The sequence below is a fragment of the Rhinoraja longicauda genome, chromosome 9, assembly GCF_053455715.1.
Source record: "Rhinoraja longicauda isolate Sanriku21f chromosome 9, sRhiLon1.1, whole genome shotgun sequence".
Lineage (NCBI taxonomy): Eukaryota > Metazoa > Chordata > Chondrichthyes > Rajiformes > Arhynchobatidae > Rhinoraja > Rhinoraja longicauda.
The window spans coordinates 59,127,317-59,146,179 of NC_135961.1; the positions used below are offsets into that span (position 1 = coordinate 59,127,317).

The following is an 18,863-nucleotide window of genomic DNA, read 5'->3' on the forward strand; positions in this document are numbered from 1 at the left end:
GGTGATCGTTTCGCTGAACACCTTCGCTCAGTGCGCCTGGACCTACCTGATCTCCCGGTTACCAAACACTTTAATTCTTTAGTTTTGCACTGACAACTGGTGCTAATAAAATGGCTCATATTTTCCTGAATGAGCCCTACCTCGCCACCTACTCGTGTTCTCCATTCACACTCTTTGGATACATTTTCATGAACAAGCCAGAACAAGCAATGACCACAAAGCTGTTTCAGAAACGTTTGATACACATCGGCAATCCTTCCCTTTTTTTGTCAAAGCTGATAACACATAATGATAACTAAAATAGGACAAGAAAATTAACTAACAATACTTGGAGATACTTTAAATTAAAATCATGAAACCAGGCTCACATTTTCTTAAAATGTAACTCGTATTACTTTCTTTCCTTCCAGCTGTATAATCTACTTTCAACTTAATAGCCTGCTGGATCATGTACTCTCTAACAAACACTGGGATAAATAAGCAAGCTCCAGCTCTGGGTTTATTGCTTGACTCCACATGGTCTTACTTTAGTTTCGGATGCAGTGCGGAAACAGGCCCTTCGGTCCACCGAGTCCGCGCCGGCAAGCGATCCCCGCACATTAGCTTTATCCTACACACACCAGGCACAATTTACATTTATACCAAGCCAATTAGCCTACAAACTTGTATGTCTTTGGAGTCATGTGGCAGACTACAGCCAAGGAATCACTAGTGGAGCTCAGCCAGTGATTCTGGCACTTCTGCATTTGTGCAGATGTGCTGACACCTGCCTGCAGTTTCTGTGGAGAATTGATATCAAAGCTCAACAAACCCCTTTCCACAGTGATGCTTGGAAACCTTTGACTGATAGATCAATGGAATAAGTGGATATATTGAATGTGTGGGAACACATTACAAATGTTACAGCTAAGCCCAACGTGCTGACTCCTCGGCCACGGAATGCATTCCGCCCAGAAGTGTATTGCCAATTTAAATATTTTAAAAGAGTTTGGCAGGATTCGCTGACTGACTGTTTACCTGACTTTCTAAGAAACCCAGATGTCCAGGCTAAAACTATCTGTAAGCTAAGATAGATTTACCTCTGGCCATCTGGATTTCTTAGACCTTAGAAGATCTGTCAAATGGAGAGAAGAACAGACAACTTGGGGAAGAAGTTAGATGCTTTCACCCTTTCCACAGTCCCCCGAAAAGCCTCTCCACAATCAGCCATACCTCACCATTCCGTTACGAAGCTTGGGAGTCGGACACCTTCCTACCCACCCTTTATTCCTTGAAGCGCAGGAGAATGAAGGGTGATCTTATAGAAATGCTCAAAATCATGAGAGGAATAGATCGGGTAAACGCACAGTCTCTTGCCCAGGGTAGGGGAATTGAGAACCAGAGGACATAAGTTTAAGCTGAGGGGGAACGATTTAAAAGGAATCTGAGGGATAGCTTTTTCACATAAAGGTTGGTGGGTGTACGGGACAAGCTGCCGGCGGAGGTAGTTGAGGCAGATACCATCATAATGTTTAAGAAACAGTTAGACTGGTACATGGAAAGGACAGATTTAGAGGGATACGGGCCAACAGGCAGGTGGGACATGGTAGATGGGACATGTGGGCAAAGGGCCTGTTTCCACACTATGACTCCTTCCAAAGTCACATTAGCAAAAGTGGGCAACTTACCTGCTTTGGCTTGTCACATCAGGAGTAGATGCTGCTATCCAACCAGAATCCAAGCTTGTCAACTAGGCTGACTTTCAGATGGTGAGATGCTGCCTGAACACATTCCTTCTCTCCTGAGATGCTGCCTGACCCATTCCTTCTCTCCTGAGATGCTGCCTGAACCCATTCCTTCACTCCTGAGATGCTGCCTGACCTGCTGAGTTACTCCAGCATTTTGTGAATAAATACCTTCGATTTGTACCAGCATCTGCAGTTATTTTCTTATACTTGACTTTGAACTGATGTACTCATGTTCTGCGGTATTTTTTACTGTAATCCACAGAGTTTAGAGTAACAGTAGACTGTGTCCCTTTGGAGGAAACATAGTTGCTTGACATTTACCTACCTGCTCTCCTATCCTCAAGCTCATATCCCCACCACCAATTTTCCCAGGTAGACACAAAATGCTGGAGTAACTCAGCAGGTCAGGCAGCATCTCAGGAGAGAAGAAATGGGTGACGCTTCGGGTCGAAATCCTTCTTCAGACCCAAAACTTTTCCCAGCCTTGTTTACTTGTGTTCTTTCACTCAATTTCCCCTTCTTGCCTACTTCGTAATGAAACTCTCAGTGGCCAATGTTAATTTGCTAAAACTGAGACACTGTACCTGAAAACAGATCTAATAGTTTGTAACTAATGTTTTTCAAATGTACACTGATTTAATATGCAGCAGTGAAGCCAAGTCTAGTGACTTGAAAATCATATATAAATGGAAAAAAACTTGAGAATTTTTGCTGCCCTTTTAAATAATATTTATTTAGATAAAAACATGCCCAACAATATAAAAATAAAGACAAATCCAGGGATTAAAAAATCTGAGAAAATATCTCTTACAGGTTTTATTTTTTCTCATTTACTTCTCATCTTTCTTAATTTACTTATGTATGATTGATGATTATTTAATTATTCTATTACACACACAAAGTGATGGGATTCTACTGTTATTCTACATAACCAAGCAGTTCATTGTAATATCGTTCTGAGAAATAAATTTAGTTTCACAAAATATATGGATGTTTCACATCAAGATGTATGAATGTTGACGATGTCACTTCCAGTCTTTTGTAAATGATACGCTATGTATCTTTAGTTAAATATCAATGATTATAAAAGTAAAATTAAAACAGCCCTAATGTTCTCCATTTTCCTCACAATTACTTGCTTCAAGCTGCTTCATTGTAGTCTGTCAAATGGTTCTGTAGGGCTTCAGATCCGAGTGCACCATGGCAACAGAATCTAAATATATCACTTGAAAGGTTCAATCTCCAGCATGTTTTTTTGTGTAACAGAGCCAGGGTTAGGCTTGATGCCAAGGACCAGAAATAATTTGATGACAATCCAACAATTAAACTAAATCTGAGAGATAGAGACAGAGCAGGGGTGTAGTCCTGGCTGCATTTGAGAGACTAACAATACTGCGGGCTTGATGCACACAACACATTCAGTTTGTTAAAGGTCTCTTTGAAGAGCACTGACAAATAAAGAGTATAGAAAAGAGATGACTGCTTTGAGGCCCGTGGTAAAGGAAGAAAGACCAAGCTTTTGCCCAAGCTTCTTCAGCAGCATTGAAGAGGACTTAGCACAGATGGATTGTCTACTGCAGAATGTAACAGATATAATTCAAGCTGTCAGCTTAATCAGGATGTTACCAGGAAGCAACCTGATGAAGAGAAGGATCCCTTGTTTCCTGACCTCTAACCCTCAGCCCATTACAGATTGTCATACATTCTGTTTTTTCTTTATATTGGTTTCTCTTTTTTCTTCCTCTTGTTGCCATTCTGTTTTCATGCTGCTGTTTCATTTGTAACACACAATTGCCTCCAGTGTGGACCACCCAGATTTTACCATGGGCTGGTGGCGGGTGGGGGTGGAAGTGATATGCTTTTAAGGATGAATGAGCCAAGTAGTATGAGAAATATTAGGACGATTAAGGGTAGTGGATGCATAGTACAAAAAAAGATGTTAAACTTTCTTGGAACATTATCGGGATTGCGATTTTATGTTTAATCCATGGAGTGAAACTTTCACTTCAACGTGTTTAAAAATGAACACATTACAGGTATTGTATGCATGGAAATGCTGGGACCACATATTATGCAACAAGATGTGGCAAAATGATAAAAGCAGTCTAAAATTTTAACGCTCTCACTTTTTTCTAAACATCTTGGGACCCTGGGTAAGAAGTGTACTGAATGCTTGGTGTTTGTTTGCTTATCTCATGGACACTTGTACTTTTAAGAAAAGGTTTATAGAGAGAACTGTCACTGAAGTGCTTATGAGTTTTTTCAGTAATCTGTTATTAATGGCAATTTGTCAGATGATAAAGATCTGATCCATCTGATAAAAAGAGACAACGTTGTAAAGTTTACTTTTGTAAAACAAAGTTAAAATGATAAGTTTTTCATACATGTGCTTGATACAGGCAGTTGGCATGCAGGAGACTTGTATATTTGCATATTGATATTACCATTGATGGTACTTCCACCACCAATGGCCACTATTTCCCCTCATTTGCAGGACTTGCTTTGATTGACAGTTCTGTTAACTAGAGATAAACTGTGCAGTATTAATTATCGCAATAGGTGTTTTGGATCAAAAGACTCAAGGGAAGGAGCATTTTGTTTATAGCAAAGATGGAGAATTAAGGATAGTGGCATTAAAAAAAGCTAATGGCGGCAGCAAGAGTAGATTTTGAAGAGAGAAAGGGAGCAGTGTAAGTAAGAGAGGCCAGTAGGGCCAAGAATAGATATAATAGGCAAAATATTGGATGGAGAGAAAAATATCGGTGCTAGGTGGACCACGTGTCCTGCCATTGAATATGATTTAGCTGATCTGTCCCAAGCCTCAAACCTATGCAAGTTTTCAATTCTCAGAAGCATTTGTTGTTGGGTGTTCCCAGTAGTACTTTGAGCCAAAGAAGAATTGGAAGTGTGATGAAAGACAGCAGCATTGTTTATTAGCAGAAAGTTAAAGAGTTCTTTATGGACAAGCAAGACTCTTCAAGGCTGGATGCACATTTCTGATGGAGGAGACAAGGTATGGAGATATTCTATGGTGTTCTTATGGAGAATGACAGACACTGTATTTTGAGGTAGCTGAATCAAATTGATTATTAATTGGAAATATATATTTTGGGGTTTTGTTTAAAAAGACAATTCTACTGATAGAAAAGTACATTAATATTACGTTATCAAAGACCTACTGTTTGTATCTGAAATTTTTTAGTTTACCGTCAAAGGCTATTTCTGTTCTTCCCATTCTCCAAAAAAAGTACACCACTATTAAGTGGTGAATGCGACATTTTGAAAATCTGTTTGATTCTAAATTTGCTAACTAAAATTCTCAATGTGAATCTCTATTCGTTTTTGTTTGAAACTTAAACATTTACCTCAGTCGTGGATTATCAGTTGCCTTGATGAGAAATGGGAATTCATGTTTTCATTTACTTAGTGAAATAATGTTGGGGGTATGCGCAGCATATTATAAGACCATTAGAAACATATTGAATTTATTATTGTACAATTATATTTTCCAAGCTTAAATTTAGCAACAAATCAAGTTAGAAGTATGTAAAGCTTGTCTTTTTAATCTCTTGATAATGAACTGTAATAAACCAAATGCTGAATGAGCCCTGATATTTATGAAGGGATCCCCCTCTGCACCTTTACTTTGGGTGTGATTGCAGATGTCAAAAAATGTATTTGATTGGGAAAATGCACACAGCCTGTAGCACAAAAGCAATGAGGAGCATCATATTATCACCACAATGATATTGACTGATGGGACTTAAGCGTGTTAATTAGGCCTTGGCTGCACAATACAGACATGCTTCTGCATCAGTGAATGTCAGGTAACTCTGAGACTGGCCCCATGTACGACTGGTCACTTTTGCGTGAATGACATGTTCAGTGAATATTGTACAAAACCTAGGGTCAACTAAAGCAGTGTTTCTGTGCTGAGAATCTGGCCTTTACCATACCTGAGAAAAAGTCAATAAAAATGTAAATAGATTTGCATGTGTATTTTAATTCATGATACTAGATGTGATGGTGCATTTATGTATGGATGTTTAGAAGTTTAAAATGCAGCACATGTCTTATAATTTGGAAATATATGTGCATACAATTAAATTATAATACATAGGCTTGAGAATGGAGCGATATGTTTATTTAATTCTTACGGAAAGGAGATGAAGAAGTATGTTACCTGTAATTACAATATTGTTTGTACAAAGGTCAATAGTTAAATACAATATATTTTGTGGTCTTTCCTTCGCAGAAGGTAAATATATTGTATCTGTGATTAATAGCAGTGCAATTATATATTACATCTCAGAAATTATCATTCAGAAAGTTTTCATTTGCAGTTTTGAATTCTTGCACATAGAGAGTAGTTAATGCTAAGCAACATTTTAATTTTCACTGTGCATTTATCTCATGCAAGCAATTATGTACACCAGCTGATAAAAATATTTCTAAAATCACAGTTCTGCTCGCAAAATAAGGTTGCAATTGAAATAACTACAAGTATTTATCAATCAACAGATTATATGGTTGCAATCAATTATCTGCTGAATATTAAACTTTTTGATATTTAATGCATGTACACATAAAAAATATAATCTGTTACTGCTGTGTCTGTTAATATTCCTATTACACCATGTTAAATCTATATGTGATATAAATGCAATGCAATTTAAGAATCCATGTCTAGTATTTTGAAGCAATCCACTGAGTATGTTTTATTTACGCACCATTCCGAGTGGTACAATTGAATTACTGTTGTATTAAAATCACGACAGTAATATCTTCATTATTCATTGCTCCATTAAGCTTTATTTGGTGCTAAAATGTGTCCATTTATTATTGTTGGCTGGATGCTTGAGTGAGAAGGATGTAATTTAGTTACAGGAAAGTAATTCTTATACTGCAGCTAAGAGATTGTGCCCTCGTGAATATGGAAAAACAGTTTATATCCTCATATTGTTGGTGCCAGACATGGTGTAAAAAGGACTGGTACTTCAAGGGCATAGAGAATTCAGCTTCAATGTCTCTTCAAATAATTTTTTGGAGATGACCTTGGGAACCCGCCCTCAAAAAAAAATCCAGTTGCTGATGTTCAGCTTTCAATGATTCATTATTGCTAAAGTTAGATAAGAGCACACTTTGGATGCTAAATGTATTTTATAGATTCAAAAAGCTATTCTGTTTTCACATTAGCTTTTTGTCTCACATCATATGGTCCAATTTGCAATCATGTTTTTGATTCTGAATGGACTAACAAGGATCGGCAGAAATGTACGGAAATCTAAAACATTGCCCAGTTTCTTGAAGCAAATAGTTATTCCCTTAACGGTACTTTCTACTACGGAAGTACCCCAAGTTTAAGGTTATTTCTGAGAAAGTAAGCAGAGTGTTTTGGAAGTATTTCTGAAGAATGAATATGCTTTAATATTTTTAAATAGTCATTGGTTAATTGTACAGATGTTGCAGAAGAATGAATGTCAGTCATCATTTAAGAATCAAAAAGAAAAATTATTTTTAATTTGTTTAGAGAGAAAAAAAATCTGTTTAAACAGGCTCATTCGAGTAAATCGAACATCCTGTCAAAATCAGTGACAAAACCAGAAATACAAAGCTTTCAACGAAGAAATTTATGAATTAAAAAAAAAAGAAAATAAGGGGCATGGGCTAAGGGCAGGGAAGTAGGTTGAGGTGGATACCATTTTAAGGGATCTCACGGACACGATGAGGTGAATGGCTTCCATCTGTGGGATAAAGTTCTATGGTGCATAAGTTTTTATGTCATTTACTGGATGAAGCACCTCAGAGCAAAGGGTGCCACAAATTTCAACCATTTTTAGAACATTTAGCTTATTGATTTGTACTACATGGGAAATATTAGCTTTTACTGTCTGAATAATTAATCGGTGGAACACATTCCCCTGAAGTATTGCCTTTGAATCGTGCTGCATGCTTAGCTTCAAAGCATGGACAGATACTTGAAGAAAAATGTACAATAGATATTTAACTGGAAGCTAAAAGGGAAGATTCACCTGGTAGCCAGTCCCAAAACAACAATAACAGAGGCCGGCCTGCCTTTCTGGATTTTGAAGTAAATGAGTGACTAAAAGATGAAAATTAAAATAAAAGCATTAAAAACTGTAAGTCTCAGCTCCAATGTTTTTTTTCATCTTTCAGACTACAATTCATATAGTTTAATATTTAAACATCTATTAATAAGGCATTGACTTTTTTTCAGGTAACATTAACTTGTTTGGGCCCTTCATCCATAAAAACTGAGTGTCCAGTTGTGCATATTAACAAAAATGCAATTGTCTTCATTTGTAAGAAGGTTTAAGGTTAATTACTATATTTTATTTGATGCCAATTTACCTTTCTACTATTTCATATCAATGTTTGATTGAATAACATGAATAAATATTATCATGAACTTGATTTTTTTCATTTTTATCTGCAGAGAGTGCCTTTCATTTGAAGGGTTTTATCACTTACTTCACTCAATAGAAGATGCTGCAGGGGGAAGAAAGGCTACCTATTCAGAACTGTATCATATTTCTGCACTAAGTAATGAAAAACTGAAGGAAATCACAAGGTGATTATAAATCTGCTAAAAATGTAGTGCCAGAATTCATTGTTTGCTCGTGTAAATGTCGCTTTTAAAAAAAGATATAAAATATAAACTTTATGCCGAATATCTAGACCCAGGAATGGTAACGTATCAATTTTAAAGTTCTCACATTTAATACATTAGTTCATAAATTCCACAAACAAAATTACTTAACACACAAAATGAATACATTAATTGGATTTTGTTATTTTTATTATACACAGAAGTATGCACGATTATGTATTCTAAATTGACTTCCTATTATTAATTAACATAAATATTTGTTTTTTTGAACACTAACTGTTATACCTCATTTGGTCTGGTTGTTTCTGTGCATTCTGATGGTGAAAGAGAGCATTGACTTTGCAATAACGACACATAGGAAGAACAACGAACAAGCATGCCAACAAACAAATTAGGAGCAGCATTAACTTGTTTGGGCCCTTCACCCTGAACCTGCATATATTGATTTATTCACAAAATGCTGGAGTAACTCAGCAGGTCAGGCAGCATCTCGGGAGAGAAAGAATGGGTGACGTTTCGGGTCGAGACCCTTCTTTGGCTGTCCCCTCAAATGCACAGTCTAATAACCATGTACCCCTTTTCACAAATCTATCTGCCTCTGCTGAAGACTGACAGCTTCTGCCATCCTTGGATGAAGAAAGTAAAAAGATTGACAAATGGAAAAATAACATTATCTCTGTCTGAATTGGGAGATCTTTATTTTTAAACAATTACTCAATTAAACAATTGTAGATTTGTCCAAAATAAGAAACGTCTTCCCCACAGTCACCTTGTCAAGACCTCTCAGGATCTTGTATGCTTCAAACATATCTCCATTCTTCCTTTCCCCTCCAACTCTTCACTCCCTCTTTTCACTCTTTCGCTCTTCACTTTCACTCCCATTCTCTCTCTCTCTTCTCTTCCTTTCTTCTGCCTGTTACCCCTCCACTCCCTCTTTCCTTGTCCTCTTTCAAGAACATGGAACAGTACAGCTCAACAATAGACCCTTCAGCCCATAATGTCTGCGTCGAACATGATGCCGAGAACATCTCTTATCTACCTGCATATAATCCATATCCCTCCATACCCTGCATATTGTAATTGTAATTCATTTATTAGCCAAGTATGTAAACATACAAGGAATTTGATTTGCCAACAGTCATACAAAAAAGCAACAAGATACATAACCACAGAAAAATTAAACATAAACATAAACAGCCACCACAATGGCGTGTGAGAATCCCCAGGGCACACAGCATAAGCGGAGACCCACACCCATCAGTTCAATGTCCGGGTCACACACACACTCCTTCACCATGATGTGACCAGAGTTGTCACTCTGAGACTGCTGTCACTCTCTCTGCAGTCCCTGTCTGCCCGAACAGTCAGAAAGCCGTCCACACTCGCATTAGACTCCGGGATGTCCTCATGGAGCCATGTCCCCGCAAACACCAAGATCACTGCACTCACGGCACTCCCTCCGAGTCCTCACCAGTGCAGGCAGCACGTCCATCTTGATTTTTCGGCGACCTCCCATTCCCCACTGTGATGGAAGGCAAATAACTTATACCTTCTTTCCTCCTTTTCTCGGGGCAATCGAAACTTCCGCAGTCGGAGGAATCGAAGCTCCCACAGTCGGTGATCGAAGCTCCCGTGATCGGGGCGGTCGAAGTTCCTGTGTTCCCGCAGTTGATCCCTAACAAAGGGACTGCCAGCTCCACGATGTTAAAGCACAGTGCAGATGGAGATATGATGAAAAATTCACATCTCTGTCGAGGAAAGAGATTAAATCCCCTAATCCCGGCATCATTCTGATAAACTTCCTCTGCACCCTTTCCAAAACCTCCACAACCTTCCTGTAATGGGATGACCAAAATTGAATGCGATATTCCAAATAAGGGCCAAAGTTTTATAAAGCTGAATCATGATTTAGACTCAATTCTCCAACCTATAAAAGTCAGCAAACCATATGTCCTCTTTACCACTCTATGTATTTGCATTACCACTTTCAGGAAGTCATAGACTTAGACCCCAAGATCCATCTGTACATCAATGCTGCCAAGGGTCAAAGAAACCTTTCCCCCTAAATTTCACCTCCCAAAGTGCAACATCTCACACTTGCTTGGATTGAACTCAATCCGCCCTTTCTTTGCCCATTTCTGTAGCTGATCGATATCCTACTGTATTCCGTGCCAGCCTTCCTCACACTCCGTGACCCTAGCAATGTTGGTGTCATCTGCAATCTTACTAACCAGCCTGTCTAAATTTAGGTTCAAGTCATTTATATATTTCACAAATAGCAAAGGTCCCACCCAGCACAGATCCCTGCAGAACTCCACTGGTCATAAACTTGCAGACTGAATGTTATCCTTCCACCACAACCCTCTGTCTTCTATTAGTAAGCCAGTTCTGATTCTGCATGACGAATCACTATTAATCCCATGCATCTTACTCTTCTGATCAGCCTACCGTGGGAGACTTTATCAAATGTCTTAATAAAATACATTTAGTTAACATTCACCACGCTACCCTTATCAATCATCTGCACCACCACCTCAATAAACATTCATCCCCCTCTTTTCTCTCCCTATTTCCACCCCCTATTTTCGCTTTTCACCTCATCTTGCCCCTCCCCTAAACCTCAGTGGATACTAACCGAACCTGTCCAACATTTCCTCAAAAGACAATTCATTAATTCTAAATATCATTCCAATCATTTAAATGCATTCATGTTATTTTATGAATATGGAGACCAATATTAATATAAAGATAACATGCTCAATTTTATGTGAAGGAAAATAACTGCAGATGCTGGTACAAATCGAAGGTATTTATTCACAAAATGCTGGAGTAACTCAGCAGGTCTGGCAGCATCTCAGGAAAGAAGGAATGGGTGATGTTTCGGGTCGAGACCCTTCTTCAGACTGATCTGATTAGTTTCAGGTCAGGATCCTTCATCTGAAGCCTACCCGTGTTCTCCAGACATGCTGACTGATCCGCTGAGTTACCCCAGCACTTCGTATCTTCTTGGGTGATAAACTGTCTGGCTTTCCAAAACAAATTGGAGAAAGGAAATATCTGTTGGATGATGGGGAGAGGGTAGTTTGGAAAGTTAGTGGGGAGGGTTGGGGTGGCATCAGCTCCATTTCCATGATAATGTGTGTGTTGGTCAACCAATGGCAGATGTTAGTGGCAGAAGGTCCCGTGATGTAACGCAGAAATACACGCAACCTGAGTCTGCATTTTGACTTAAGGAATCCCTTTTCCTTACTTCTACCTCTATTACCATCCTTTTTGAGGCAGAATGCCAATATTTTCATGCGTCAATCCTGGAAACAGTCTAGCTCAGATCTGGTGCACACGGGTCTTGATCTGGGTTATAACAGTGAAAGGCACTTGAACATCCAAAAGATTTCAGGGTCATCTTCCATCAGTAATTTTGAGGCATGAATCCTTTGGATGACTTTGCTTTATATTTTGATTGCCATTTTTTTGAGGATTTAGGATTATATTTTGTACAAAAATAAATTTATACTGCAACTTGATATTAGTTATTTCTTTATAAATAATATAAAATTGTGAGGGGAAAGGGGCAATTAAAGAATTACACAAGATCCAGGTCTGTTGTATGCACCAAATGTTAATCTATATGTATATCTATGACATAGGTGAGGAGAGGGTTGCCAAAAATATCAGACAATTTCTCAACAAAGAGAAAAATGCATTATTATACCTTTTCTCAGTTCTGCCCAGTTTATTACAAACTAATAACATTAACAATTAATTACACACATGCATAACCAATAAGGTCTTTAACAAATACTGTGTAATGGGACAATTTAATCATCTTAGGGACAGATGATGGACAGCTCAGTGTTGTCCTATGATTATCTGACTGCCTCTTCACTGTCTCTGACCCAGAACAATGGCCCTAGTATCCATTGACCTTTTGTACCTAGCTTGAACTGCTTCTACTGATAAGACACAACTAGTTAGTTCTATCTATGAGACCGCAGAAATTGAATGTAATCAAGTCCCTCAATAACTAATCAGTTCTCCATTTTGTAAAATATCTACTTGTGCATTTCTACATTCTATGTTTGCAACGCCATTTACAATTTGGCTACTTCTGATAACTAGATCTACAGTTCTACATACATTTCTGTTTTACCTCTGTCAAAGTAGTACAATATACAGTGAATTATGTTATTTTGTTTTTTTGCACCCAAATTGTATTCTGTCTAGATTATGCATGGTGAATGATTAGACTTTGAGAATAAAAAATAATCGTTCAACTGTTGCCTCAGAATTATTGATCATTTGGTGCAATACCTATTTGCCGCTTATTTGTTGTGTTGAATGAATTTCAGATTTTTCCATTTCTTTTACAGGATATGCAACAGGAAAGGCAGTTTGAACAAGGAAAGCCTAGAAGCCTGTGGAGCAGTTGTTCTTCACCAGCTCAGGGAACTGTCATGGAGTTCTTCAAATGGCGCTCTGTTTTCTGACGAAATTTTGAATAAGTGCTGTGAAGCAGTTGATGAAATTAAATCTAGGTAAAGTCAGCCAAAGATTTAAAAAAGAAGCCAAAACTACTTGAGCAAAATAATCGTGTATCGTCTTTCCGCTGACTGTTTAGAACGCATTTAACATATGCTTCCATTTTGCTTCAGCACATATTAAGTTAACTTTTAATGCCACAGTTGATAAAGTAAATTATCCACATGACATCTCACAGAAGTAAAATTACACTCTGAACTGTCAATGTCATAATGCAGCTTTTCACAGTACCTCGGCACGTGACAATAAACTGAACTGACTAACATGAGTATTCTATTCAGTACTTCTCTTGCAGTGTCATCCACAACTTTTTAATAAATTCCCATTGTTTTTACCTTTTAGCCACTTTTAAAATCCATTTGTAAGATACACCGTGCCTAATCAGTTTTGAGTTTGACCAGGCAGTAATTTGTGTGATTTTTTTCACTTAATTTTGGAACACCATTTGTCCCTTGCTGTTAAATGTAGAAACTTCATGTCTTCTTTTATACTTTGCTGTTGCCCGTTTTACAGATCACTTCAATTTATCTCTTAACAGATTTGAATAGGTTGGTGAAGGATCATTCTTAATAGAATCAGGAGTAGGCTGAATCATTAAAGTTAACCTGCAGGTATACCAAGCAATTAAGAATACAAACAGTATGTTATCTGATATTCCAAGAGGGTATCAAGTGAAGTCGAGATTATTATCACATGCACAAGTACGGTGAGAGAAAGAGTAAAGATACTGCTCCAGTTATGAGGAGCTCTTATATCCTGTTGGGATTGCATCTGGGTCTGCAGTCTCTTCTTTATGAAGGTTATTCTTATAATATACGGGGGTACATCTAAGGTTCTTCAGATTGATTCCTGGGTTGACAAGTTTATGAGGGGAGGTTAAGCAGACTGTGCCTACACTCTCCCGAGTTTGGAAGTACGACAATCTCATTAAATTATATAAAACTCTTCAGGGGCTTGACACGGTAATAGCGGATGATAGGATGACATATCTTTGAGTTGAGATGAGCGGAACTGGAGGTCGCAGTTTCAAAATTAGGAATTGGTCATTCAGGATGGATTTGGAAGAAATTTCTGAATCTCCAACTTAGTAAATCTTTAGCGTTCTCCACACAAGAGGCTGCAGATGCTCATTAGATTTTTAAAAATATATTAAAGAATAAGGATTGGGAGGAGCAGTGTGGTGGTAAGTACAGGAAAGTAGGGTTGAGGCAAAAGATAGGCATGACCTTATTGAATGGTGGAGCAGGTACTCCTGCCTCCAGTTTGTATTTTCTTACATAAGATGTCTAGCTGATTTTCCTGTGACCTTCTTCACTTAATAAAACTCTGATAATTTAGCATGGACAGGACTTTGGTGCTGGACTGGCAGGTTTTCTAGATTATTGGATGTGACTCCACTTAGTACACAAGCTCACTTATAATTCACTTTATATCAATGTTGTACAATATTAGAACACATTTTCCAGTCAACTAGTAAGTTTAAAGGAAGCGTGGGAACCAGGGCCCCTATGAATGGAAGGAAGCATGGGAACTGGGGACCCAATAACTGTAAAGGAAGTGTGGGAACTGGAGCCGAAGTGAGATTATATTAAGAAAGGGATTATATTATAAACATAATCGACTTTCATCAGAGCCTCCAGTTTGTCAATATTGCTAAATTAGTAACCACCTGCTAACTAACTTTTTCCCAAAAATATGGCTAGTTTTCTTCCAGTCACTCTCAGCATCAGAATATGTTTCATTTCTTAGATTTTGTGTTATTTCAATGCTTTGAATCTGCAGCTTGTCGAAACTACCGGCTGATTCTGCCAGACTGTGGGACCAGTGGTACTCGCACATTCTTTCTTTGTTGGAACATCAATTACTGAATATAGATGAAGTAGGAGAGATATTTGGACCTTTATTGGTTGCAGAGAACTGTGGCTCAAAAAAGGTAACAATATTATTGTGTTTTGTTCTTGGAGGTTACAATATAAGGACTGAACTGCATTTGTAAACAATGGATTTTAATTTGCAAATGTTAATTATTTTCTATTCTTGTAAATATTTCATATGCAATTAAATGTAGTTTGTTGCTGGCTTGATAACATATTAGCAATTCATAGAAGTAGAACTCACCTGTTAATTTATTACCTGATAAACTTTTTCAATCAGTAAGTTGACAGCTTTGGAATAATTTAATCAATTACATATAGAATAACAGAAGATTGTATGAGATGATTTTTTAATGCTTAGAAACAGTCTATATTCGTTGATTTGCCAAAATGAATAAAACATAAATGCCAGTATTGTATAGGTAATACAGAGAAAGACTTCTTTGCTCATTCACATTATCACCCTTGTTGTATTAATTAGCTTCAGTCCATTTCCAATCCAATCAAAAATTGAGTGGACCTCAAATTGTTGAAAAATTTACAAATGTTATTCAGGAGAGAGGATGCAACACGATGTATTTTCAAAGAAGTTCCTCAAAAATGAAGATGTAGACATTTATTCTATGTGAATAGATAAATGTTTTTTCATTTCTGGAGGCAACATACATTACCCTCCATAATGTTTGGGACAAAGACCCATCATTTATTTGCACATCCCCCAGCCTTTCCACTCGTCACTTTAATTTCATGTTTCATGTATTTTGTGGTTTTTATGACTTGGCAGATCAATTTCCCTCCTGGGATAAAGAAAGTTCTATCATATCGTATCGTAAAGCTACAGTGCTCTCCATAATGTTTGGGACAAAGACCCATCATTTATTTATTTGCCTCTGTACTCCACAATTTAAGATTTGTAATAGAAAAAAAATCACATGTGGTTAAAGTGCACATTGTCAGATTTTATAAAAGGCCATTTTTGTACATTTTGGTTTCACCATGTAGAAATTACAGGAGTATTTATACATAGTCTCCCCATTTCAGGACACCATAATGTTTGGGACACATGGCTTCACAGGCGTTTGTAATTGCTCAGGTGTGTTTAGTTGCCTCCTCAATGCAGGTTTAAGAGAGCTCTCAGCACCCAGTCTTTCCTCCAGTCTATCCATCACCTTCGGAAACTTTTATTGCTGTTTATCAACATGAGGACCAAAGTTATGCCAATGAAAGTCAAATAACCCATTATGAGACTGAGAAACAAAAATAAAACTGTTAGAGACATCAGCCAAACCTTAGGCTTACCAAAATCAACTGTTTGGAACATCATTAAGAAGAAAGAGAGCACTGGTGAGCTTACTAATTGCAAAGGGACTGGCAGGCCAAAGAAGACCTCCACAGCTGATGACAGAAGAATTCTCTCTACAATAAAGAAAAATCCCCAAACACCTGTCCGACAGATCAAAAACACTCTTCCGGTGTGGATTTGTCAATTACACTGTCCGCAGAAGACTTCATGAACAGAAATACAGAGGCTGCACTGCAAGATGCAACAACTGGTTAGCTGCAAAAATAGGATGGCCAGGTTTCAGTTTGCCAAGGAATACTTAAAAGAGCAACCACAGTTCTGGAAAAAGGTCTTGTGGACAGATGAGTTGAAGATTAACTTATATCAGAGTGATGGCAAGAGTAAAGTATGGAGGAGAGAAGGAACTGCCCAAGATCCAAAGCATACCACCTCATCTGTGAAACATGGTGGTGGGGGTGTTATGGCCTGGGCATGTATGGCTGCTGAAGGTACTGGCTCACTTCTCTTCATTGATGATACAACTGCTGATGGTTGTAGCATAATGAATTCTGAAGTGTCTAGATACATCCTATCTGTTCAAGTTCAAACCAATGCTTCAAAACTCATTGGCCGGAGGTTCAATCTATAGCAAGACAATGATCCCAAACAAACTGCTAAAGCAACAAAGGGGTTTTTCAAAGCTAAAAAATGGTCGATTCTTGATTGGCCAAGTCAATCACCCGATCTGAACTCAATTGAGCATGCCTTTTATATGCTGACGAGAAAACTGAAGGGGACTAACCCCCCAAAACAAGCATAAGCTAAAGGTGGCTGCAATACAGGCCTGGCAGAGCATCACCAGAGAAGACACCCAGTAACTGGTGATGTTCATGAATTGCAGACTTCAAGCAGTCATTTCATGCAAACGATATGCAACAAAATACTAAACATGACTACTTTCATTTACATGACATTGCTGTGTCCCAAACATTATGGTGCCCTGAAATGGGGGGACTTTGTATAAACACCGCTGTAATTTCTACATGGTGAAACGAAAATGTATAAAAATGGCCTTTATTAAAATCTGACAATGTGCACTTTAACCACATGTGATTTTTTCTATTACAAATCTCAAATTGTGGAGTACAGAGGCAAATAAATTAATGATGGGTCTTTGTCCCAAACATTATGGTGGGTACTGTAGTTATATTTTACGAATCAATTTGTGAAGATGAAGCATTTTTCATTATTTCTTTTTGTTGGCCAGGCAACAGAGTTACTGAAGAAAATCCTTTCAAAAGCAATTGAAAACCGGTCTGTTCAAAGCAATGACTCTTCTTGCAGTTTATCATCCATTGTCAATGACAGTGCAGAAATTAACACAGTAAATCCCATGCCATGGCTCCATGTTAATAAAACGAAGCAGCAAGGTTAGTATGATACTAGTTAAATAATGATTGAGAAAAGCATTAAAAATATACTAAACTGTATAATGTTATGTAGCCTAATATCATGTGTGAAATTTTGGACAGTTTGCACAGTTATAGTAATGATAATCTTGCCTGCTTACATTTTCTTTAAACATTGTGGGCTTGTAAATATATATTTTCTTCAGAGTACACCCAGTGTAAATTTAGCAAGAGTAAGCTGGAAGGTCTGCATAAGAGTTAAGATCCAAATCTACTCAGGTTTTGGGATTGCATCTTCTGTTTATCCTGAACACAGTAATCATCAAAGAAAATGGAAAGGCAGGCCTGGGGTCTCAACAGTTCTTTAGTGATTGAAGCATCACGCATGCACACATACATACACAGCGACTATAGATCTCTCTTCATGAGAAAACAGTGTTGGTTGTGATTGGAAGTCAGATACCTTGCCTAAGGACAGAGCTTCAGGCATCTCAACTTCCACGTGGCCACTGCAGCTCCCTTGCAAGTGCACAGCTTTTGCTGAATCCTAAATGTTTAAGCTAAATGCTCGCTCCCAAGCTCTCTATCGGCAAATCACACAATGACTTGAATCCGCACACATTTCCTTCTATCCAGAAATGCTGCCTGTCCCGCTGAGTTACTCCAGCATCGTAAGGTTTAGTTTAGAGATTCAGCATGGAAGCTGGCCTTTCGACCCACCGAGTCCACACCGATCAATGATCTCCGTACACTGACACTATCCTACACACTAGCGACTATTTCCAAATTTGACCGAAACCAATTAAGCTACAAACCCATACATCTTTGGAGTGTGGGAGGAAACCAATGCACCCGATGAAAACCCACACGGTCACGGGTAGAAGGCACAAACTTCATACAGACAGCACCCGCAGTCAGGATCAAACCATGGCCTCTGGCGCTGTAAGGCTGCAGCTCCACTATAGCCCCTTGTTTGATGACCAAGATTATGCCTTCTATTATTTATTGCAGTTTGTGGAAAACTGAAATGTTAAAAGCTTGGGCATTTATCTGAAGTGCTCTGGATACCTTGTTAAACTGAATTTTCAGAGTTTCTCGTGTTCACCAGATCAAAACATAGGTTGAAGAAAGGTTATAAGGTCATTTCATGGAATCACTAATAGAAGCCTTCTTATCTTTCTGCGAAAGGCAGCATTACTCCTCCGCATTCACTCTACATTGAACACACAACAGTGCAGCACAGGAAGAAGCCGTTTGGCCCACAATGTCTGAACCGAACACAATGTCAAGATCAACTCTTATCTCCCTCCACATAATCCATATCTCTCCATTCCTTGCATAACCATGTGTCTGTCCAAAACCTCTTAAATTACACTATCGTATCTGCCTCCACCACTTCCC

At 38.1% G+C, this 18,863-nt stretch overlaps 1 protein-coding gene across 2 annotated transcripts in view; it reads left to right on the forward strand.

The window, feature by feature from the left end:
* kiz (kizuna centrosomal protein) overlaps positions 1 to 18,863 on the forward strand; it is a 115,863-nt gene that overhangs the window by 62,598 nt on the left and 34,402 nt on the right. For both annotated transcript variants that reach the window (XM_078405598.1, XM_078405599.1), the window contains exons 7-10: positions 8,185 to 8,319; positions 12,729 to 12,893; positions 14,680 to 14,830; positions 17,321 to 17,483. In XM_078405598.1, the coding sequence (XP_078261724.1) occupies positions 8,185 to 8,319; positions 12,729 to 12,893; positions 14,680 to 14,830; positions 17,321 to 17,483 (614 nt within the window). The remainder of the gene's footprint in view (positions 1 to 8,184; positions 8,320 to 12,728; positions 12,894 to 14,679; positions 14,831 to 17,320; positions 17,484 to 18,863) is intronic.